At 44.7% G+C, this 23453-nt stretch overlaps 2 protein-coding genes and 1 non-coding gene across 12 annotated transcripts in view; 1 reads left to right on the top strand and 2 right to left on the bottom strand.

Annotated features, from left to right (window-relative positions):
• Nucleotides 1-7560, bottom strand: part of LOC119714235 (heat shock 70 kDa protein 12A-like) — a 32520-nt gene extending 24960 nt beyond the window's left edge. For 5 of the 8 annotated variants that reach the window (XR_011808117.1, XR_011808118.1, XR_011808121.1 and 2 more), the window contains exon 1: nt 7172-7311. Coding sequence is in view for 1 of the 8 variants with exons in the window: in XM_072035577.1 (XP_071891678.1) it covers nt 7172-7297 (126 nt within the window). In the remaining 7 variants the exon portion in view is untranslated. Of the gene's footprint in view, nt 1-7171 lie in introns of all 8 variants that reach the window. The other 3 variants (XM_072035577.1, XM_038169285.2, XM_038169281.2) reach the window with 3 other exon arrangements.
• On the bottom strand, nt 7273-7421 carry LOC113840705 (U12 minor spliceosomal RNA). Its single transcript, XR_003493427.1, has one exon. It is a non-coding gene; the product is annotated as a U12 minor spliceosomal RNA (small nuclear RNA).
• Nucleotides 7561-7697: 137 nt separating the features above from the next.
• On the top strand, nt 7698-21922 carry POLDIP3 (DNA polymerase delta interacting protein 3). Of its 3 annotated transcripts, none has more exons than XM_038182922.2 (9): nt 7698-7856; nt 10803-11190; nt 13069-13143; nt 15602-15697; nt 16905-17087; nt 18010-18087; nt 18643-18772; nt 19486-19552; nt 19940-21922. In XM_038182922.2, the coding sequence occupies exons 1-9, from the start codon at nt 7708-7710 to the stop codon at nt 20112-20114; spliced, it is 1341 nt and encodes a 446-aa protein (XP_038038850.2). In that variant the 5' UTR covers nt 7698-7707; the 3' UTR covers nt 20115-21922. The 3 variants fall into 3 exon arrangements, with proteins under 3 accessions (XP_038038850.2, XP_038038842.2, XP_038038853.2); XM_038182914.2 differs by having other exon boundaries at nt 13066-13143; XM_038182925.2 differs by lacking the exon at nt 16905-17087 and having other exon boundaries at nt 13066-13143.
• Nucleotides 21923-23453: the final 1531 nt, after the last annotated feature.

Here is a 23453-nt window from a genome sequence, read left to right as displayed (position 1 = left end):
TTCAGCATGACCCTGAGCCAAACACCATATGATTTTGTATGTGTAATAGTACATGTTCTTATGCTCCATTTGTTGCCTGCTCATGAATTTTATTAGCCTAATTTTTAGGACCCTGTGTCTCCCTGAGTCAGTCTGGTGCTATTCTGTGGATCAACTTTATCTCTGAAGCTCAATGCTTCTACAGCTTCTCATACATGTACATGGCCCTTTCCTTTGATTTTTTTTTTCTTTCCTTAACATTTTTTTTTTGTCTTTAGGCTGGCACATTCAAATTACAAAGCTTTATATTTCAAAGGCTGATTCAAAGGCCTCCAGAAGGCTACAAGCACTGTTGCATTCTTCCTAGCAGGCTTCACACACACTCGCTAGTCTCTCTTAACAGCAGGAGTAGTCTTTTTGCCCTGTTTGTACAGCATCTAGCAGAGTCTAGCAGACCTGGACTCTGAGTACTGCTGAAATACCTCTCTGTTACATATGCTCAGCCAGTCTCAAAAGATCAACAATTTCCCCCTCCCTGCAAAAGGTTTCATTTGGCCTAGAGTGCAGTAGCCAAGGCTGCTTCCTTCCTGCCCAGATACAGGATTTTTAACTATTCACTACAGACCAGGTACTTCAGGTGTCTCTGTGCCTGAAATTTTCCTACTGCCAGACACTCAAATCTCCCGGTGCAAAGGACAAGATCCAGCCTGTGATTCAAATTGACCTCTCTTCCAAATCTTGACATTACATTTGAGAGTGAAAGGGAAAGGGAAGAGAAGGGTTAACAGCTGTGTCTGCTGCTGTGCTGTTTTGAGATATCATATAGCTTCTGACCAAGGATGTCAGCATATTTCCTGAAGAGGTGAGTCCCATCTCTTTCCATTTCATAATAGCATGCAACCGTGAAATAACCTAGTATTGTCTTCCCTGCCAACTTTGGCTCTATACTATCATTAAGAGACATGGAGAAATGCTACTGCTACCTGAAGGGAAATGTTTTTCTACCAAAGCTTCTTCCACCCTGTGCCTCCTGGGGACAAATAGATTCTTCCACAATCTGACTGAGAAGTGTTTTCTATTCGCCACCATCTCCTCCCCTCCCTTTTCATCAGTCACCACAATCATGCAAAAGCTTTCCCTCACTTGGTCTCTTTTGCTATCTAAACCAAGCTGAGATGGTTCTGATCTAGACTTTGTTGAAATTTCGGTGGAAACCCTGAGACCCTGTCCCTGCTCATGGATTCTTCATCTAGGCTGGTGGAAGGTAAGTCTGCCCATACCTGTATACCTTATGTCTCTCCAATAGGTGGCAAAGGATGAGAGTCTAAGTTTGCTCATCACTGCCAGAGACATTATGTTCTGCAAGACAAAAGCTCCATACAGATGAATTCACACAGCCAAGGGGGTTAGATCCTTGGCCTAGCATCAGGGAAGTATTATTCCATTTTTACACTATCATCCCAACAGTGACGCAGGATTATTCCTGGAGCTGAGGCACAATGGCTTTTTTTCAGCTCTGTGGGATGTAACTGGTTGCCACCTCAGTCCCTCAGACTTTGGTGGGAGATCTGTCTGTCTGCTCCCACCAAAGACCCAGCCTAGGTGTTCTCTTCCTTTCTGTTGTCCTGAGAGGGAGAAGAGCCTGTTCCCAGCAAAAATTCAATGTAAATAAAAATTAATATCATTCATATCCTGGTAGAAATATTATTCAAAACATCAGCAGTCTACTCAATGTTCTACTTGACTAAGAAAATATTTTTGCTGTATCCTCACTGAAGCGAAAGAGGTAAAGGTTAGCTCATACTATGGAGACATGGTGTTGAATAATAACATAACCAGTGCAGCAGACTGAAGCCTTCCCCAGTTTCAGGGGTCTTCATAAGAGGTGTCTCTTCAGGCTGTTGTATGGACCTTGTTATTCAGCTTGCATGCCAGTGAACTGCAAGGCCCGCTGGGACAGGTAAATGGAAAGCATCCTGCTTCTGTCTCCTCCTGCCTCTCCTGCACAAGCCCGTCACTATTCTGACTCAAAGCTCCTGCTCCTGCTCTCTACGCCCCATGCTCTGAAGCAGCAACATCCCATAACTCAATGCTTCTGGTCTTACGCTGCATTAGCTAAGTCATTGGGAAGAACACAGCCCATCAAGCACAGTATAGCCAGCCGGTCGAGGGAAGTGATTGCCTCGCTTCAAGTACTGAGTGCAGTTTGGGGCACCATAGTATAAGAAGGACATAAAACCATCAGAAAGTGACCAAAGGAAAACCACAAAGATGATGAAGGGTCTAGAGGGCAAGACATAAGAGGAGCAGCTGAAGTCCTTTGGTTTGTTCAGCCCAAAGGCTGAGGGGAGGCCTCACGGCGGCCTGCAGCTCCCTCACGAGGGGAGCGGAGGGGCAGGTGCTGAGCTCTGCTCTCTGGGGACAGCGACAGGACCCGAGGGAATGGCATGGAGCTGGGACAGGGGAGGGTCAGGCTGGGGGTTAGGGAAAGGGTCTGCACCCAGAGGTGGTCAGGCACTGGGACAGGCTCCCCAGGGCAGTGGTCACAGCACTGAGCCTGAGGGTGTTCAAGAAGCGTTTGGACAACACTCTCAGATGAATAGTTTGATTTTTGGGTTGCCCTGCATGGAGCCAGGAATTGGTCCCAATGACCTTGTGGGTCCCTTTCAACTCAAGATAGTCTGTGATTCTATGATGTCTGAGGTCTCATAACCTTGTGCATAGCTGCCATCTATTGCTCCCTAACCCAAGGAGACCCAGTTTTGGAAAGCAGTATATTTTCCATCAGAGGAAAACTATGCCAGTAGTTATAATCCACAGAAGTCTGCTTAGCTGTTTGCCGTGGTTTGACCTTTCCCTCTCTGTGTGACTCCTTTCTATTAATTCACACATGCAGTGAGCTTTGGTAAGAGAACAGACAGGGCAGTGAGCCACAGCTCCTCTTCAGATGCCTTAGACATGTTTGCAGTGTCTTGTCACACTGAGCACATTCAAATAAAAAGCAATTGGTGATCAGTTTGATGTTCTGGGGCATAAAGGACAAAGTGACAATAAATTCTGCAGAAGAGATTGGAGGTCCAAAAAACAAGTTACACTGTCTTGTCTTTTTCCATTAGTCTAGGCATCTAGGTATTTCTCCCATTATTCTGACAGCGTGGCAGCCCTGGAGGTGTATGTAAGATGGGACAAAGCCACCCTGGGACATCACTCACAGATTGTCTCACATTCTGGACCTTGATATGACTTACAACAGGAATGCTCCATGCACTCCATAAAATAACAGCAAGGGTACAGAAGAGAGCAGGCTAAAGGATGTGCACAGTGCGAGGGCAGTCAGCACTTGGGATTTGTCTCTTGTCACTCAGTCTCTTACTTTCTGATAGCTGGAAAGGACCAGGCTTCGTTGGTTCAGACAGGTGGAACGAGACAGTGAAAGGAGATGTTTGGCTCTGAGCAAGTCCTGCTACCCATTACAAGAAGGTGGTGCAGCCAGAATCCAGGAGGCTCAGCTCTTGGAAGGAGGCACGAGACAGCTTTGTGAGTATCCAGTGGGCCCCTCTTAGATCATTAGAAGTACCTCGTCAATGCTATTAGTGCAGATACTGGGTTAGGTCCCTGGGACGTATTTCAGTCATGTGGCTTTGCCTACTGACTCATGTCCCTAGAGGCACTGCACAGCTCTCATTATTTATTTTTTAAGGACTAAAACAGTGGACAGTTTTTATCGCCTTAGGCATGGAAACCACTACACCACTGGCTTTTAGTTCTGAGTGATTACTTGATTTAGGATGCCCCTGACACACACAGGCAAAGCAGAGGCAACAGTGGAACAGAGGAACTGAAGAGGACTAAAGCTCCTCTTTTAAGATTGGTTTGGATTACATTCTTGACCACATACTCTGAAGGCAATCATGAAGATCAGGGACCTAAACATTTCTAACATGCTAAACAGATTATTGCTTGGCTTCTTCCATTTGTTTTCACTTCAGTGAAAACACTTCACTTTCACTTCACTTCAAGGCTGTGCTTTCAAGGCTGGAATATATGCCCACATCAGTAATGGAGTTTAATATTAATAAAAAAATAGACTTTGAGGAGGAAAAAATCAGCTGAAAGAAGAAAGACACCTCTGGTTGGCAACTGAGCTCTTTGTACTTAGCTAGAGAAGGACAGTGTTTGTGCAGTTAGTATACCTGACCACGTCTCTCTTTAATAAGGGAAGGCACGGCAGACTGGTGGGACTCTTTGGGCTTAGCGAGCAGCTGCTGCAGGCATTGCCAGTGGGTTCTGGTTACTGGGAACAACTGACAAAAAGGGCACAAACGCCATAAAGTGAAAGAGCCCTGCAATTACAGCCAGGGAATCACTATAAAGTTAAAAAGTTCCCATCTATGATTAGATTGAAGAATAAATATTAAATAATAATAATAATAATAATAATAATAATAATAATAATAATAATAATAATAATAATAAATGGAAAAAAGAAAAAAGAACTGCTAAGGTTTAAATGTAATACTAGCAATAACCAGCAGGTTTTAAAGAACAAAGACAGTCTTTGTCCAGCTTCTTAAAAATGAAATTAGTGGTAGGTGTGTCCATGTGGAAATTCTTCTTGGACAAACCAGTATAACTGACATTGAATATACAGCCTTTTACTGAACAGTATCTGCCCTAACTGAATAGTATCATACCTTCCCAGACAGTTCCTTCAGTTCGACAGGCTAATTTTGGAACCAGGTTCTGCTTGCTAATGTTTCTTCATCCTACCCACAAAGGATTCAAAATTTGGGCTAAAATTTGAGCATATTCTGCTCAAGTACACCATTAAACAAACCAAAAGGGCTGCTTGCTGCAGAAACATCAGCTGAAATCGAAAGTAAAAGAACAGCACTAAAAAAGCGGAACTGATTTCCCTTTAAATAGGTGTGTCAAGTAGCTCACTGCATAATTTTTAGTAATATAAGCTTACTCAGTAATAAAGCTCAAAATTGAAGATACTTTGAAAAGAGACTCTCTTTAATAAGACATTAAATAAAAGCAACAGATTATAACAGACAGGCAAAACAGTTACAAAAAGCAGTGTGCTCAACCTATGACGGGTGTGTAAGAAGTTTCATTCACAATCATTGCAGAACTTCAAAGCAAGGCAAATGTAAAGCTTAACTAAAATCTCATGCCATTCAAAAGAAAAAAAAAAAGGAAAAAAGGGTTTTGTGCTCACAGTTTTATATATATATATGTATATACAAATATATATATGTATATGCAAAGATATATATGTATATACAAAGATATATATATATATATATATGTATACACACAAAGTTAAAAATAATGGGGTCTCAGGCTCGATTGCCCAGGTGCAGCACACAGCGTGCCAGCTTCTAAGCCTGACATGTCCTGCTCTCTTCTGGATTACATCCAACGCAAATAACTGAAGTACTGCAGCAGAGAAATTAGAAGTTGAAAAATTAACCAGGGCTGCACATTTGCTGGTCATTTAAACTTTTACCATGATAAGAATATCCCATTATTTCTGCAAATGTTTGCTGTATTCCAAACTAATCCCAAGTCTGGCCCTTTCTCTTTGTATTTTTAAGAATAGAGTTTGTTCCTGCTAGATAGCATGCATCTTAATAAATAAGTGTTTATAGAGATAAACGAGAGAGAGAACTCAACCTTATATTAACTGACATCTCTAGTGTAACCTCCAAAAGCATTAATGTCTCTCTACCTTCAAACTGGACAGAAAAAAAGGAAAATGTAGTAAGCCAGGAGATTGTTATTAGTTATTAGGATTCTGCTTCACTGTACAAAACCTGACATAGAAAAATTTCCCACGCAGCAGCTAGTTCCCTCTTGAGTTTAATTACAGAATTGCTCGTATAAAATTTTGTATTGCATACAAAATATTTCTGTGTCATCAGAAGGGAAGGGAGGCCTGGGCCCTTCCCCAAGCAAATATTTGACTTCTCATTCACAGATGAAAGGGGGAACTGGGAGAGACCGGTGAAAGTTGAGCTTGTCATGTCTCACGGCAAGAAACTAACCCCCAGCCGAGAGACCCTGTGTAAGTCGCACAGCCAGAAGGGGGGGAGCCACAGCCTGTACTTTTCCCTTTTTAATGTGCTCTGTAGCCAAGAGCTAAGGTATGTAAGGTGCTGTAAGAGAGCACAGGGGGGAAATCAGTGGGTGCTGGATGAATACGACCTACTTGGGAAGAGTTGGCGTGGTTTCTGTACAAAGATTTCCAAAGCTGTGCGTTTCTTTGAGAAGTCTGCAAGCAGGAGCATACTACTTGGTTGGTCTAATCCCCCTGGATTTCTCAAAGCTTTTGAAAAAATCTTTCACCGCAGGCTTTCAAAGCATCTAAGCGGTCACGGGATGAGAGACAGCTTGTCATGAATAAATGATTAGCTGAAAACCAGGAAACGGAGGGGAAGGGTAAATGAAGAAAAGCCGCAAGTGGAGTATGGCGGGGGTCTGTGCTGGGACCTGTGATGTTTAACATGGTTGTGAGTAGTCTTTAAAAAGGGTGAGCCAGGAGATTACAGTTTGCTGATGTGGAATTATTTGGGGTCATGAAAGTGATGAAAGGACTGCAGAATGATCTAACACACAGAGCGGCAATAAAATGTCGGAATTTCAGTGTGTGTTTACATAAAAGGGGTGTTTACAGGGGAAAACAATTCCCACCGCACAGACAAAAGGACGGGCTCTCACCTGATCGCTATTGCTCAGCAACAAAACTTGGGGGTTATGACAAAAGATGCATAAAATTATCAGGAGCGATTGAAAAACAAAATCTGGTATTAGGAATATGAGTATATTATTATATATTATATTAGTATATTATGAGTATATATTAGCAAATGAGTAGAAAACAAGACGGAAAGCATCTGGATCTGCCACTCTGTATTTGAGTGCTTGCTCTGTTCTAATTCTTCCCTGAGCGTTGGCTTACAGGGCCTGCTCTGGTTCACTTGGGTTTTTACCTCCTGGAGGAGCACAAACCCTCCACAAACGAGGCAGATGAGTTTATTTGGGGAAATGGCACGGGTGCAGGGCGACGGGCCTGACACTAGAGCGCACCTTCCCGACCCTACTGTCTCCCTGCAGGGGGGGGGGGGGAACACACTGGAGGGATGGAGCTTTAAGTCTGAACCACGGGGGCTGCTCTGAAGCTTACAGGAATGTGCTCGAAATGCTGGCTGCGAAGTTTTCCAACAGCGGGGTTATCGGCTGCGGGGCCCTGTCCGGCTCTGTCGTTGGGACACGGGGCTCTGGGGTCGGGCAGATCGCGGCTCCCGGGCATCCCGCGAAGTAAGCGGGTCACCCTGGGGCGACCTGTACCCGCGCAAAAATTCCTCTCACATCAGCAGTGAGGACCCGGGCGTCACCCCGGGTCGTTATTTTCCTTACTCATAAGTTTAAGGCATAACAAAACAGCCGCCGGCTCGCGGGGAGGGCTCTGCGCGATACCTCTGTAGGTCAGGGCGAGCAGATCGCCCTCACTACCCTAGCTAGAGCAGGCTGTATCCGTATCGCTCTGCATTTATATCCTCTCCTCGCGCCGTTCTGAGCCAAAAAAAAGTCTTTTTTGGTCCGAACCGAGCCGTGCCGTGTCACACCCCGTATGCAAATGAGCCGCCGGGGCGCCGCTAGGGCTTGTGGGACGGCGGGGCTGGGGAGGGGGCGGGCATCGCACTGAGGCGCGGGGATGGGATGGGATGGGGGGGCGGGAAGTGGCGGAAGGACGGTGATGTCACGTCCGGGGCTCGCTGGCTGCGTCTCCTCGCTGGGCCCCGCGACAAGATGGCGGACCTGTCGCTGGACGAGCTGATCCGGAAGCGCGGCGTGGCGGGGAAGGGCAGGTAGGCGGCCCCCGCGGCTCCCCGCGGCTGCCCCGCGCCTCCCCCGCGGCTCCCCCGCGGCTCCCCCGCTCCCCCTGCCGGGCCTCCCGCTCGCGAGGCCGCTGCCCGCCGCGGGGCCGGGCCTTCGGGGGGGGGCGGCGGCCGGCGCGCGGGGCCCGTCTGTGAGGCGAGGGGGACTCGGGCGACCGTTGAGACCGTTGGGACCGTTGGGGCCGTTCCTCGCTGAGGAGCGAGCGGCTGGTTCCCGACCCTTTTGGACCTGTGATACCTCGAGGGCGGCAGGGAGCTGCCAGCACCTTCCTTCCCGCTGCCCTCCATGTTGGCAGCCGCCTGGTGCAGCTCAGGGCGCGCCGCGGCTCCCTGCGAGCTCCCCCTTCGCTCTCCTTCCTTCCAGGGAATCTCCCTGCCGAGCAGTAAGCCCTCAAGTTCCCGCACCTCGAATTTCACTTGGCACGCTTAGCTTGCTTTGTAAAATGTCTCAGGTAGCTCGCGTGCCTTCGGGAAGGCTGGGCAAAGCCAGCAAACTTGTCTGGTTATATTACATGCTCTTTAGTAATCTAGACAAAATGATAACTGAAAAATCTTCAACTATAAAATATCCCTGCCCACAAAATGCCATTTTTGTGTAATAAATGAGTCAGAGCTCATAGTATTTGAAAGGAAATCAGATGTTTGAGATTCCCTTGTGTTTCAGGTGCCATGGCACAAAGTGCTCAAACTGTTTGTGCTGTTACAGGGTTGTCAATTCTGTCCAGAGAAGAGTTGCTTATTAGGGTAAACAAAGCCTTCAGAGAAGGTATAATCTTCAGTACAGAGTTTCCTAACTGATTTCATTATGCGTGTTGTTAACAGTCTAATTCTGGCTTAAATGCTGATACACATATTTCTGGTTTTACTTTGACTTCTTTTATGCATATTAAAAGGAACACTCATGAATCCTCTGCAGCACTCTAGCCAACTGCTTTCTGCTTCGCTATGTTAATGTTTTAAAACAGCAAGGGAAGTCTTGTTTGTGGCTGTTGCTTTATGGGTGCATTTACACCTTCATGTTCTTCTGGATATATTTTAATAAATGATCTTGGTAGCAGTCCGGTCTCGTGGAGCTGCTGTGCTTTGGCTGTACGAGAGAGCAGCTGTAGGATTTCTAAGCTGGGTAACACAGCGGGACCCCAGTCTGAGCTTTCCAGTTTGGGGTGCGGCAAGAACAGAGCCATGGAAGTGGGTGTTGGGTCTCAGGCTGTTTCATCTCTTCTCCACACATCTCTCCTCTGTAAATACAAGATGGCAAATTATGCTAAGATAGGGTTAGATCAGGAAATACTAATAGAAAGCTATATGGAGAATGTGAATTGGATCATCATTTGAATTCATGGCATTAGCCTTTTAGGTACTAAAACAAATTCCAGCTACCTAATTTTAGGCTATGATCCTATGCGTTATGGTTTTGAAAGCAGATGAATGCTATAGTACTGTAGCTTATTTGGAATTAAAAAAAAAAATGACATCAAGAATATTTTCCACTATTATAGCTTTAAAATTGCTTACATTTTTGTCATCTTTACAAAAAAAAAAGAAGCCTAATTAAAAGGGTTTCTTTACAAAAACGAAACCCTAAAACTTTACGAAATACTTGAAGAAAGACCAGTATTAAAAAAATCAGACAGGCTACTTCCTTTTAGGGGAAATTTTGGACAAGTAAGTCAGACCTGTAATAGGAAGCTAGTTTCTGCTTCACTGCGTAACAGGCTGCTTGGACTATTAGCTTCTGTGCTCAGTTTTGCAATGGTGATGATGTACTTGTAAGTGTTCTTACAGCGTTCTTAAGTGTTCCTCAGTTTTGGAGCTAGCAGCTTTGAGCTGAGAATGGTGCCTGTAGTTGTGCACTCTGGAATCCACGCCTCCTACAGTCCCAAAGCTGTGAGCTTGCTGCCCAGAACTATTGAAATCAGACGTATAGCTCCCCGCTTTCTTTGTTTCAAGGCCCATGATTGTACTACGAGAGATGTTTTAATGGAGCTGCTCAGTCCTAATGCTAGAAAATCTATTTCTGTTTGTCTTCAAAGAGTTCCCCAAAGTACCTAAGTTTTTGATTAATTTTGTTTAAATATAGTTGTTTTTTAGCACAGATGAAGTCAGGCCTTTACTTGAGTTCTTAAACGTGAGCTTAAGGACTTTTGACAAATAGTTCTTTAGCTATTTGCAAGCAAAGTAAAATCCAGCGTAAAACAGTTTAGGGGCTGTATTCGGACAGGTAACCTGGTCTGTGCAGTAATCGTGAGCTTTTCTAAGCAGTGGCACAGATACTTCTGTGGATACTTGTCCTGGTTTCAGTTAGGACAGAGTTAATTTTCCTCCTAGTAGCTGGTCTGGTGCTGTGTTTTGGCTTAGGATGAGAAGAATGTTGACACCACGCTGATGTTTTAATTGTTGCAGAGCAGTGCTTACACCAAGCCAAGGATGTTTCAATTCTCGCTCTGTCCTGCCAGCGGGCAGGCTGGGGGTGCAGCAGGAGCTGGCAGGGGGCAGACCCAGGACAGCTGACCCAAACTGGCCCAAGGGGTATTTCATACCACAGGGGTCATGCTGAACAAGATATAGGGGTGGCTGGTTGGGGTGGGGGGGGGGGGCGGCTGCTCGGGTTTAGGCTGGGCATTGGTCAGTGGGTGGTGAGCAATTGCATTGGGCATCACTTATTCCGTACACAGTAGTAGTAGTAGTACTATTAGCATCATTATTATTGTTCTTGTTATTGTTATTATTTTCCTGTCTTAATGAACTGTCTTTTATCTCAACCCACAGGCTTCACTTTCCCATTTCTCTCCCCCATCCCAGAGAGGGAGGGGGGAGGGTGAGCAAATGGCTGTGTGGCATTTAGCTGCCGGCCGGGTTAAGCCACAACAATACAGTATCACGCCTTATAATGTCTGAACTTTTTTTTTTTTTCAGGCTTAACACGAGGCCAGTATTTGGAGGTGTAAGATCTCGTATTGGGATCCAGCAAAATCTTCTGAGTAGATCGTCACCAGCCGTCAACTTCCAGCGGACATTTGATGCCCGACAGAAGATCGGCATCACTGATGCCCGGCACAAACTGGGGGTTAAAGATGCTCGGGAAAAACTGGTTCAAAAGGACGCTCGGTTCAAAATAAAAGGGAAGGTGCAGGATGCTCGGGAGATGTTGAATTCCCGTAAGCAGCAAAGTGTTGCTGCTGAAAAGGTGACCAAAGTGGTGGATGCCAGAGAGAAGATCAGTTTAAAAAGGAACACTCCAGCTGCTATCAGCCCAGCTATGGGGACAGTAAATCCAGCCGTGAAAATCACCAAAACGATCCAAGTAGGTCAAGCGAGCCATCTCTGAGCCCCTCGGTTATTCTGCAGCAGTCCAGTGGCAGAGTTGCATGAATATGTTCCCTTGTTTACAACAGTCTGATAGGGCAGGATTCAGTCTTTTTTGTGTCCTTCCAGCTTTTAAAGTCTTGTTGAAGAATCCAAGCTTCCCTTTAAGCTTTTATTTAAACTTTGGGCCCAATAAAGACCAAAGCAGTGCTCCTGTCAGCAGTAGAATACTTATCTTGAGCTGTTAAGTAGTCTCTCATCCCCAGCTAAAATGCAAAGCAAACATACACATTTTTTGTTGTTCTTATGCCACTGTTCTTTGCAAGAGACCGTTGATTCTTATTTAACTTCTCAGGCTAGCAGCTCCTGTTGAGCTCCATGTGTTACACGCAGTGAGTAGAGTCAGAAGCTTCCGTTCAGCCCCTCAGGATTGCTGTTTGAGGAGCACTTGCGTTCCTCACCTATTCAAGCACGTTGCAAGGACATAATTCGAGCTCCCAGTCTACCTCTTTTTCTTTCCTGCCTCCTGAAGGTCCCGTGTACCTGTCTGCACCAGGACATTTGCTGTCCTCATCAGTTTGAAAGCCTGGATGAGTCTTTCTGCTCAGCAGAAAACTGCCCCTTGGCGTCTTCAGATGCCAGGCTGGGAGTGAAAGGCTGGCCTGAGGAAGGATTCTTGTGGCAGTCAGAAGAGCTAATCACAGAGCTATAGAGCGGTCTGTTCAATAGCCTCAAGTTAGCAGGGTAATTAATCCTCATCCTGGCCTTTTCTGCCAAATCACCATTAGGAGCTGCACGTTTGCTAGAAAGTCTAGGAGTTAAATAGCATTTGGAGGCTGGGTACAGCAGCAACGTGCTCTGACCTGACTGGGTTTTATTTTTTTTAATCACTTGGTTTGACCTACAGTGCTTGTTAGCATGTTACCATAAAATGTTGTAGAATGGTGTGGTGACTAAGACCGTAGACTAAACCATGCATGTAAGTGTTACCTTATAACTTGTTTCAATTCTAAATTGCCAGTGGCCCTCCTGTATGTTCCAGTTGTGGGAACAGAATCAAATTGAACTGTCTTTGAACTAGCAAATTGAAACATGAGGGTGCTGTGCTATAAACTGTTTTTCTAGAGAAAATGCAAATTTGAGATCTTTACTGCATTTACTGAGTGCTTTTGTGAGACATTGTTTTCTGTAGTTGACAGCTTCCAGCTTCTTCAAATACCACAGAGGCATTTTTGAGGTAGCTGCGAGTTGCTTTTGGCCACTGATTAGTGCAGCTACATTCCCTGCGTGTCATGGTTTCCTTGTTTCACAGGCTAACAGACAATATGGTAGGAGGGTCAGGTACCCTGTGCATCACTTTATTCCAGTACAGTTTATTCCAGCTCTAGCATGAAGTGACGTTATTTGCTATGAAATGGAACTGACCAGCTAAATAGTGTTGTGTCCCAACTTGCTGAGCTTAATGGGAATAGCTATCTTCTGGTTCTCCATAACGTGATAGAAGAGGAGCTTTCTTACTGATTTACACCATTTGTGTTTTCGTATTTGCAGCAAGAAAAATCAAATCAGTGCTGCTAGAGCTGAAAATAAATCTCTTTCCCACTAAACTTGAACTAAAACTCAAGTAATTTGAATCAAAGCCTATCTGTGTGGCCTTGGGTTTTAATTTCTTTGATGAAATGCAGGTATCTCATTGTGAACATATCACAGGAGACATAGATGTTGTTTAATATTGCGGTGTTGCATGTTTCCAGAGCAGGAGAGTGTCTCATGTAAGTGGTCTCAGGGGATCAATGAACAGCGCCAGGCTCTCCAAATGGCGATCTGTTGGACTGCAGTGTTTAACGCTTTGGTTCTTTCCCTCTAACTGTAGCAGAAAGCTCCAGTCCCTGGACACTCTCATCCAGCAGGAATGAGGATCAACGTGGTGAACAACCATACACACAAGCAGGTGTGTGCCCACTCTGTGCTCTTCTTAATTTAACCCTTGTTTTTGAGGGGTGGGGTGGGCAACTGAGGGGGCAGGAAGGTGGCCGTGAACGTTGGTGGGTGCAAAGAGAACTCAAGGTAGGAAAGAAGAGAGTTTACAAGGTCTCTGACAGCTTGGCTCTTTGTTCTAGCGCAGTGAGATACCTTTGTGGTAATTGAGGCTTTCATTTAGTCTAACCGAACTTGATTCCTGGTGTGTTACGTGAATACAGTGTAGGAATTGCCATTTCTTATTATGAGAACATGTTTTTTCCAGAGACCAAGACCTCTAGCCATAATGTCTTTCCCTAAATGCTTCACTGATACAACGTTGAGTCCAGGTGTTGGGTGCTTTGATTCAGCATCCTGGCAGCCTCTTCACGGAGTGGATGTTGTTACGCAGCGAGGTGGGAGAGGGTGTTACCTTCCTGTGAAACCCCAGCTGTGGGTCCCTGCTGGAAACCTGATGATGAATGATTTTAACTGTTTTTTTTTTTTGATGTACTGTCAACATTACCATATCAAGCAGGCTTTGTCTGAGGAAAACTCTAGAATCCGTGCTGTCTCTCTTGGGATCAGCTTTAAAGGCCTTTGCTGTGGCCCCAGAGCATTTGGCTACCTTACCACCTTGGGCTCTTTCAAAGGAATTATCCTATTACTTACTTTATTTTGTATGTCTGTATAAACTGTGGTATGAAATATGGGAGAACTGGCACTGACACTACCATGTCATGTTTATTTTATGCCTTGATTATGGTAACTTGAGCTGTTCGTGTCTTCATTGCTGTCACTCCAGAAAGTGTCTTCCTTATTCTGACCTCGTTACCAGACGCCTTGACTCTGTTTCACTGGCTTTAACTCAAATCCATTGTCTTCCTGCCTAGCGTTTTTGCTAGTTTTCTGCATGACTCTGTTCTACCATCCCTTTTTCTTCTGTCATAGCATTTCTGTGATTATAACAACCTCCCTGTTCATAAACCAGGATCTTGTTGGCCATGAAAACCCACTTATTTTTCAAGCTGTTATTGATGATCTCTTCGTTTTTCTTCACCTTCCTACTGAATTAATGGGAAGCTCTTTGGAGTTGTGACTTCCCATGTTCTGGGCAGTGCCATATGCGTATAAACATTTTTCTTAGACATATTATTGTTAAGAGACTATGAAAAACGTTTGGATTGTTGTTAGCCTCAGTATTTTGTGGCAGGGCTATGGGCGTTATGCGGAACTGGGAAGCAAATTCTTCAGTAAGCCTCGCAGTGCGGTGTTTTCTAGTGCCAGACGGGCGTGTGCTGTGCTGAGGAACGTTCAGTTCAGTTGTATTCCACAGGCATCTGCTTCCTTTTACAAAAAATATATGCACAGGCTTCAACTTTAAAGGTAGAAGGGTGCTAAAACATAAGCCATTAAGGCTTTATTCTAGTAATGTGGTTTCATCAGCGCTGTTAAGGTCTAGAGAGGAGAGGAATCTGTAGGTGACTGCAGTACACGTAGGGAAATCACATCTCTGGAAAAGAAGTTTGATCTTATGCCGACGTTATGGAATGGGCTTGTATTCTCTTAGCTCTCTGTCCTTTAGATGTGAGGATAAGAGCAAAGTCCAAGTCGTCGTGCATTTCCAAACATGCAAACATCGTGTTTGCAATCCTAAACGTGAATCCAGTCTGGGTGTGGGTGGAGAGCAGCCCTGAGGAGAAGGACTTGGGGGTGCTGGTTGATGAAAAGCTCAACACGAGCTGGCAACGTGTGCTTACAGCCCAGAAAGCCAACCATATCCTGGGCTGCATCAAAAGAAGCGTGGCCAGCAGGGTGAGGGAGGTGAATCCCCCTCTGCTCTGCTCTTGAGGCCCCACCTGAGTGCTGTGTTCTGCTCTGGGGCTCCCAACATAAGGACGTGGACCTGTTAGAGTGGGTCTGGAGGAGAGCCACAAAGGTGATCAGAGGGCTGGAGCTCCTAGAGGAGAGAAGGCTCCGGGGAGAGCTCTGGTGGCTACCTTCGAGTACCTAAAGGAGGCCTACAGGAAAGCTGGGAGGGGACTCTTTGGCAGGGAGTGTGGTCATAGGGCAAGGGGTAATGGTTTTAAGCTAAAAGAGGGTAGGCTGAGATTAGATATAAGGAAGAAATTCTTTACTGTGAGGGTGGTGAGGTGCTGGAACATGTTGCCCAGAGAGATTATGGATTCCCTATCCCTGGAAGTGTCCAAGGCCAGCCTGGATGGTGCTTTGGGCAACCTGCTCTGGTGGGAGGTGTCCCTGCCCAAGGCAGGGGGTTGGAACTGGATGTTCTTTAGGGTCCCTTCCAACCCAAACTATTCTGTGTCCATTTCCTTCTGTTACCGCGTGTGTTCTGAAGAAGGCTGAAGACAGGAGAAAATCACTTATTTTAGAAATCACGTCTAAAGTAAATCTACCTTCTTGTAAACTATTATCTTGCTTCTTCTCAGGGTCTGTATGACATGGAAGATGATGATGAAAGCGTCTCTCCCCTTCCTAGCAAACAGATGAAAATCACCACCACAAACAGTTTCCTGCACAACGCGGTAAGGGATTATCTGAGCAGTCCCTGCCATGCCATGCTCACATTGGGTGGACGCACAGGCTGTGGCTTTACAGGGCTTATGTTCTTTTCAAGTATGTAAACGGTGCTCTACCCTGAAATGTTTGCTCTGCACCCTGCCCTTCTCTCTGTCAGTGCTTCTAATGTTATTTTTGGGACAGGCTCCCTTTTAGGCTAACTGATTGTATAGGCCTTTTGCAGCCAGAATGTGTGCTTTCTCCCTTGCTGGCAGGTTGCTGTGTGTTAGCTCTCGACTTTCTTCTTGTTGGGAAAGTGCTTTGTACCTTTCTCGTTTGAGCAGGCAAGCAAGGGAAGCTTTCTGCTGCTCCTAGAGACTGGACATCGAAGCAGGAAATCTCTTGCCATGCAAAATCTTAGTTGGCAGCTTGCTGGGGATAAGTTCTAGTTAGATGTAAGAAGGGACTGTGCAGTTCTCGGGGCTGGTCAGATTCTGGCAGAGGGACCCAGAGAGGTGAAATCTGTTCTCAGAGGTGCTGAAGTTTGGCTGGCTGAGGCCCTGAGCCAACTTGATGTGTCTTTGAAGTTAGCTCCGTTTCAGACACGGGGGTTGGACGTGGGTTTGTCCTAAATTATTCTTTGGTTTTAAGAGAGCAAATGAGTGCAGCTTCCCCATCACCCAGGCAATCTTCTGCAGTGATAATCGCAGGCTTTTCTCATGTGGGTGTTGAGAATAGAGCTCCAGGCTTCACAGCAGATACTAAGCACAGTTTTTATTCTGGCTTTAGACTTCCTGGGTAGCTCTGAGTAGAAGAGTCAGCTCCAAGTCTTCACGTGCCCTAGCTCTGTGTTTCTGAAGAACTACTACTGTCTGCACTAGGAGAGCTCAGTTTTACTCTAAAGGAGCAATTGTGTACGCTGTGTCAACCACTTGAGAACCTTTGGACAAAAGGTGTTTTCCAAATTCAAATGGCATTGCTAAAGTTTACTTAAGAAAAGTACGAAACTTAAGTGTGTCTAAAAAGTGCTCTTTCGAGGTAAACGTGCCAAAAAAGCCTTCAGTTGATTTTTGCCTCACAGCTGAAAGTCTCCAACACTGCCGTGGTTTTGACACTGGGAAGAACGTGAAGTTCTTAATGCATGCCTGTAATGCTCTCCTGCTCTTGTGCTCGAAAAAATGGGCTTGCTTTTGTCGCCTGCAGCTCTCAGAGATGCTTTTTCTCCTTCTGTAGACTGGGCTGAGTGGCAATAAGTTCTCTCTGTCCAAGACTGTTCCCCTGACTAAAGTGGTCCAGAACGATACGTACACAGCTCCACCTGCACCTCCTTCCCCCATGCGGACAAAGGCCTTGACAAACATGTCCCGGACCTTGGTGACAAAGGAGGAGCCTCCAAAAGAGCCAGCGCCTGTGGAGGTGAGCTCAGGGAAGTGGGGACATGGTCCTTAGAGAAACCTCTGAAACATCTGAAGCTTGCTGTTGGTTGGATTTGTGAGCAGTTTGCTTCTGCCTGCCTTGCACTGCTACCTCTGGGAGTCCTTCAGGCTTGTTCTGATAGCTGCGACTTGTTTCATGAATATTTTAAACCTGTCTGAACATCCTCTTCTCCAGTGTTTGAGAGACTGGGAATTCTCAGGCAGTGCATCTCACTTCTTTTATTTTTCTCTCTGGCATGGGAGGGAGCACATGGTCTTGGAGGAAGCAGGTGGATTTTACCAGGAGATGGCAGTTGTCATTTGGACACCCTTTGGTGGCTTCCATGTCCATAGGAATATGGTTTTAACATCAGTTTGTGTAGTCTTCTGTCCTCTGCTGCTAGCAAAAAGAACAGGATTCTTCCAAGAGCAGCTTCTTGCTATCGGCAAGCCTCCTCAGGCAATTTGTAGCGAACTTGCTTTGCCAAACTGCCTGGTGCTGGGTACAGATCTTCCCAGGCACATTAATTGAGTTCAGCATGCTCTGGAGAGGCTGGAGCCGTACTTCAGATTTCCTGGCTGGTTCTGAATGTAGCTTAGATATGCTCTTAGAAGGGAGTATGGGCACAACTAGTGAGCATTGCGTATGTGTGCAGATTAAGGTAGTGTTATACTTGGGAACAGGAGAAGAAAAGTTACTTCAGAGAGAAGTCGATATGAAAAAGAGGCTCTTTTTTCATTCTCAGATGAGCTGGGCTTTTCTAAGCATTGGTATTTCCTATTACAGGCTGTAGTTTTCTTTTATGCATGTGTACAAACTTGCCCAGGCACCCTTTTAGTGACTTTTTTTTTGTTTATTTTATTTGCTGTGCTGTCTTTGCTGCATTTCTGACCTTCTTTGTGTAATGTGTTTGTGTCGGTAGCTGGCGTTCAGTCCCTTGGAAGGCACAAAGATGACTGTAAACAACCTGCATCCTCGCGTCACTGAGGAAGACATTGTTGTGAGTGTTGCTTACTGCCAAGCTCTGGGTGAATGAAACTTCCTTCCCCTACCCTACCTCTTTTGATAAATCCCTCTATGGTGAATATGATTGCAAAAGTTGAGTGTTCCTGATTTTGGGGGGGTGCAGGGTAGGGTGAGCTGTTCACTGTTTGTTTTTTAATGTATGCTCAAGAAGATAGTAGAAAATCCCATTTCTAGAGCTACCTGACATCACTTAGACTTCATCCTAAGCAATGATTAGTGTTCTTGAACTTAAAGCCCCCATGCGAATTACCTAGGTCCTTCCATGCTCAGCAGGCAGGGAACAACCCAGGCTCCCCCTTACAGTGCTGGCCTTCACCCTTTTGCTTGTGTTAGCTGTATTACTAATGCCCAGTACATGTTACATAGCAAACACGTTAAGACAAGTGGCAGCTGTCAGGTTCTGCCATGTGTTTGCTGGACGGGAGTGGGGATGTAATTAGGAAACCGAGCCTTTCTTGCTCGTTGTGTCTGTCTGGTTCGCGTGGTGCCTTTGATGTGACCGCGGTCGTGACCAACGCTCTGCCCTTAGGAGTTATTCTGTGTGTGTGGCGCTCTGAAGCGAGCACGACTGGTGCACCCAGGAGTGGCTGAAGTAGTCTTTGTGAAGAAAGAAGATGCAATCACAGCATATAAGAAATACAACAACAGATGCTTAGATGGTAAGTTTGAGCGGGGTTGCACCAAGGATAGATAAGTTTACAAAAACTTTTCTAAGTATCTCAGGTACTCATATGCTACCAAGAAGAAAGATGCCAGAAAATTGATCCAGAAGCTAAATAGTGTAATATGCATGTTGGATATAAGCACAGTTTGAAATCTTTTCCCCAAAAAAGAATGCTCAGAGATAGAGGCAGGCTTCCAGTGATTCCACTGGTCTCACTTCCAGATGAAATTTTTGTTACTTCTAATCCAGTGCCAAGAGGTAGATAGCCTTTAGGAAGGCAGTACATGCTTACAGAGTTTGCAAAGTACAAGTAAAACTAATATTTGCAGAAGTTTCAGGGCATGGTTGAAGACATTTTGAATGGAACTTGTAAAACAGTGTCAGCTTCTCTATAAGCTTCAAACAATGCACTCCTGGAGCTGGATCTATCTGCAATTTGTTATAGGCTGAAATTAGCTGTTAATGGGAGATTCTCTTGCATATGTGCTAAGGGCTTTCAATCTGTATGTGCTCTCTTGGTGCAATTTTTCCTATTGTACAGAGTGTTTCAGTAACGCTTCTGTCCTTGTAATCTTGCAACAAAAGATGTATCAGCTGTTCCTTCTCATATTTCCTCAGCATGTGGAACTCTGTAGCTTACACCATTGCATATTTCTGGGGTCTTTCCTTGCTGGGATTCTGAGATAAGGACTCTTTGTTTTTGTTTAGGTCAACCAATGAAGTGCAACCTTCACATGAATGGGAATGTCATCACCTCAGACCAGCCTATATTGCTGTAAGTGTCCTGTTGCATGGGGGGAAGAACCAAACACATCTCCAGGTTCTGTTTTGAAGAGAATATGAGAGGAGGGGAGGGGAGGAAAATTGCTGGCAAATTATTGTCCGCTGAATATTCTCCTCTTGTTTGGAGCTCTCTGCGCTGAGTGCAGTTTGACTCTGTAGTGTTCCCAGCCCTGGAAATGAGTTCAAAATGAGTCTGAGATCAGGATATTCTTGTGTCTGAAAGTATATTTAAAACATTTGGGAATATATGGGATAGGGAAGGAAATATGGGAAAAGAAGAACATGTGGGAAAGGAAGAACACTGAAAACAGCAAACATGGACATTGTGTTAAATTTTATTTTATAATGAGAGGTTAAATACTGCTTTTAAATCCTGCAGGCGGTTGAGCGATACTCCTTCAGTGAAGAAGGAAGGGGAACCACGCCGGACAAGTGCAAGCACTGCGTCAAATCCCCCAGCTGAGGTGGACCCTGACACCATCTTGAAGGCACTCTTCAAATCCTCAGGGGTCTCTTCCTCTGTGCAGCCCACAGAATTCAAGATCAAACTCTGAGAAGGAGGAGCAAGCAGTGGACTGGAAAACTCAATTAAGTTGGGAATGAGAAAAGTGCAGGAGTGCAGATGTTGTTTGCATTTGCCTGCCTTGAAGTTTTTTTTGTTTTCTATGATCGCTACCTTACTGTACAATAGTGTTCTCCTCTTGTGTGTGTATTTTCTGTTTTCATAGTTGGAGTTTTCTTCCACTATTTTTTTTTCCAAGAGAATAACCTCTCCCTTCTGCCAGTAATATATTACTAAGCATATACCATGTAATTCCCTCCTTTGCTCCAAAGCCCTTAGTGGCCATTAAAAGTGCACATAGACTTTGAGGGAAGGGGTGGCAATCTCCTTCTCTTCTGTCCTACCTGTAACTAAAAGGTGCATCCCCTGGATTTTCAACAGGCAACAGCAACACACTGTTTCCAGAATTGCTGCACTGGGTACGAAATCAGGTGTGGCCACGTACAGGAAGTGCCATCTTGCATCTTTTGACTTGTATGCATTTGGTAGCATACTGCTTCATGCTGACTGCTGGCTGTTTTTCTGCTCAGCAGCTGTGACATTGAGAAGTGTGAAAAACTGAGCTTCCCGGTGTGTGTGCCAGCCAATGGAGGCATCGGGCACAAAGGACATAAGCACATGTGCAGCACCCATTGTGCTACAGGAGGGATGCTTCAACTCTGGTAATACATGGAGGCAGGGGGAAAAAACAGCGCTGCCATTTGTACAGTGAACATATTAGCCCTGTAGGGTCAGGCTGAGTTATTCTCTCCTGTGTCGACTGAAAAATAAGAACCAGGATTGTGTTCAGAGCTAGAGGAAATCCTAGTGTTTCATTCCCAGTAGACTGTATTGCGTCTTCCTGCTGATGCAGGGACATCAAGTTTTTTCCTACCTTCTGACCTAACCAGTCTCCTTTTATGAAAAGGAAGGAGCTGGGGCCTTTTTCAGATACTAACACATAAGAAGCAGTCTTCACTTGCCCTGGAGAAATCACTTTCTCAAGAGGTATGATTTGGGCAATGCTTGGCTGCTGTGCAGGCCTGTTGCGCACAGAAATGGATTTGGAGGATGGTCGCTGGGCTTCATTGCTGCAAGTTTCGGAGGAGAGCGGGCAGCACTATGTAAGGGACACTTGGAGAGGAGACACTTGGATGGAACTTCAGCCAGTGAGCATCTGTGATGAGCCACAGGCCACTAGGTGGCACTTCCAATACCTCCTTTGGTAGTACAGCATTATCGTCATGGATATTTGAAGTCCCGGTAGCTCCATTTGTTTGTATTAGTTCAAATTGTATTATAAGAGAGGAAAGGATAGAGCCACTTTGAGAAGTTGGTTGGGGGTTGAATTTGATCCTTCTAGCTAGGAGATTAACCTAACCCATTCGGCTTAGGTCTGCAGAACTTCAGTGAGCTTTCCGTAATCGGTGTAGGTCCAGATTTTCCAGGTCCCGATTCTTGGTCAGCCCTGTGTTTCTTTTGCTTTCTTGTTCTGTATGAGCTCTATCTAGCTGGTGCAAACCATTCCTTATCTCACTGTATCCCTTTTAGCCATGGAGATAACTGAGAACTTGGCAGGACTTGTTTTTCCAGAGTACTCTCTTTGGTTTGGAAATCAACGACACCATTTCTGGTAGGGTGCTTTGTTTGAACAGCAAATGTTAGTAGGGGAGGGGACTTAAGACAGCTGTTGTTCCCCTTCCTTAGATCACCCACCAAACACCTGTGTTTTAATAAAAACTGGGGGGAGGGCGGAGAACTGTTAGGGTTGGAGAAGATAATGTATTACCTGTTTCTGAATAAACGTTTGTTATACGGAGAGTGGATTCTAAGCCTTTTTAGATGCTGTGAAGCAACTGAAAGATCAGTAGGTAGAGTTGTTCAATATTGAATCAAGTGTGCTTTTAAAAAAACAGAAACTTCAAATCTCTAATCATGCTGCTGGTTCAGTGATAAATGCCATAGGTAGCTGATAGTGCGATGGAAGACCAAGAGGAAGGGTATGTGGATAATCAATTGATACTCATAAGTATTTTCATCTAGATTATCTCATCAAAATTAATAGTTGATTGTTGCTGTCAAAATGGGAACAATTTGTGACCAACCCCACATAGTTCCAATTTATTTGTCACATAAAAGGAAAGAAATGGCAATTTATTATTGACAGCCTAGTGATTTAAAAATAATTAAAGTACAGCTGTAAAGTTAGAGTACCTGTTCCAGATAAAGTAGGGTGCTTTCATAACCAGCTAGATAATAAAATGATAAGGCTGAAAATGTGAAGACATGTATCATGATTGCATATCTTGTCTTCTGAAAGAACGGGGAGACTGAAGCAGGTTTTTTAATTGATTTATATCCATTCCAAAAGCCAAATACCAAGGTGCATTTTGTAACTTGCTGTTAAATCATGCATTGTTCAGGTTATCTGTGATGAATTATGATGACATTAACATACTTCCTTGGAAGAACTACTGCTTTGTTCTCTATCTCTGTGATCTGTGCAGTAAATCCTTTTTTTTTAAAATTGTTCAGGTCGATGATTGTCTAAATGCCACTCTATGACTTGTCTTACAGCAGTGTCTTGGTTGTGCACTGCTCTGCCTGCTCCTGTCATCAGTCAGCTCTCTGAAGTCATCTTAGCTTTCTAGTTCTTTGCAGTGTTGCTTGTTTCAGTGGGTGCTTGAAAGAAGAGTAACCTGCAGTTATTCTAGACTTTTTTTAAGCAGCTCACCTTGCAGCTGATAAATTTCTTACTGTTCTGGAATTGTCATGCTAATCTTGTTACATTCCACTGAGTTCTCACTGACCATCTTCTGACCAAACATCTGTGCACATTTGGTTATATTTTTTGGGGGGGCTACTAAGAGATTGTAAGCTCACATGAAATATGAATGGTTTGCACTAACTCAATGTGGCTGTCCAGGACAGGTGGTAGGTAATACATAATAGCGTCTCTCAAACTTCCTTTGCTTTTTCAAAAATATGCTGTCTTCTGAAGTGATGCCACAGTTTGCAAGTTTGCCTGGTATACTTTTATAGCTTTTGCATGTACCATATCATCTGATAAATGTTCTTCAACTTTGATATATAATTTCTTCCTTTCACAAACTGCTTTTTCACCTTGTACACGTCCTGTTTCAAGATCTTTATTTTTGGAGTTGTCTTCTCTTCCATCCACTCATAAATATAACTTCCTCTGTAACGGTTGTATTTCACCTTCTCCTGATTTACAAGAGTCTTTAAGAACAGTTGTACTTACTGTTGTCTTCTGAGTGTTTTTACATATCCTTAACATTCCTTTATTCTTTTATTTGCCTCTCTAGCATTAAGCACAGCTGCTGTTTTATAC

Source organism: Anas platyrhynchos, chromosome 1 (genome assembly GCF_047663525.1).
Source record: "Anas platyrhynchos isolate ZD024472 breed Pekin duck chromosome 1, IASCAAS_PekinDuck_T2T, whole genome shotgun sequence".
Lineage (NCBI taxonomy): Eukaryota > Metazoa > Chordata > Aves > Anseriformes > Anatidae > Anas > Anas platyrhynchos.
The sequence above is the reverse complement of the archived record's forward strand: the minus strand, read 5'-3'. Positions and strand labels throughout refer to the sequence as shown.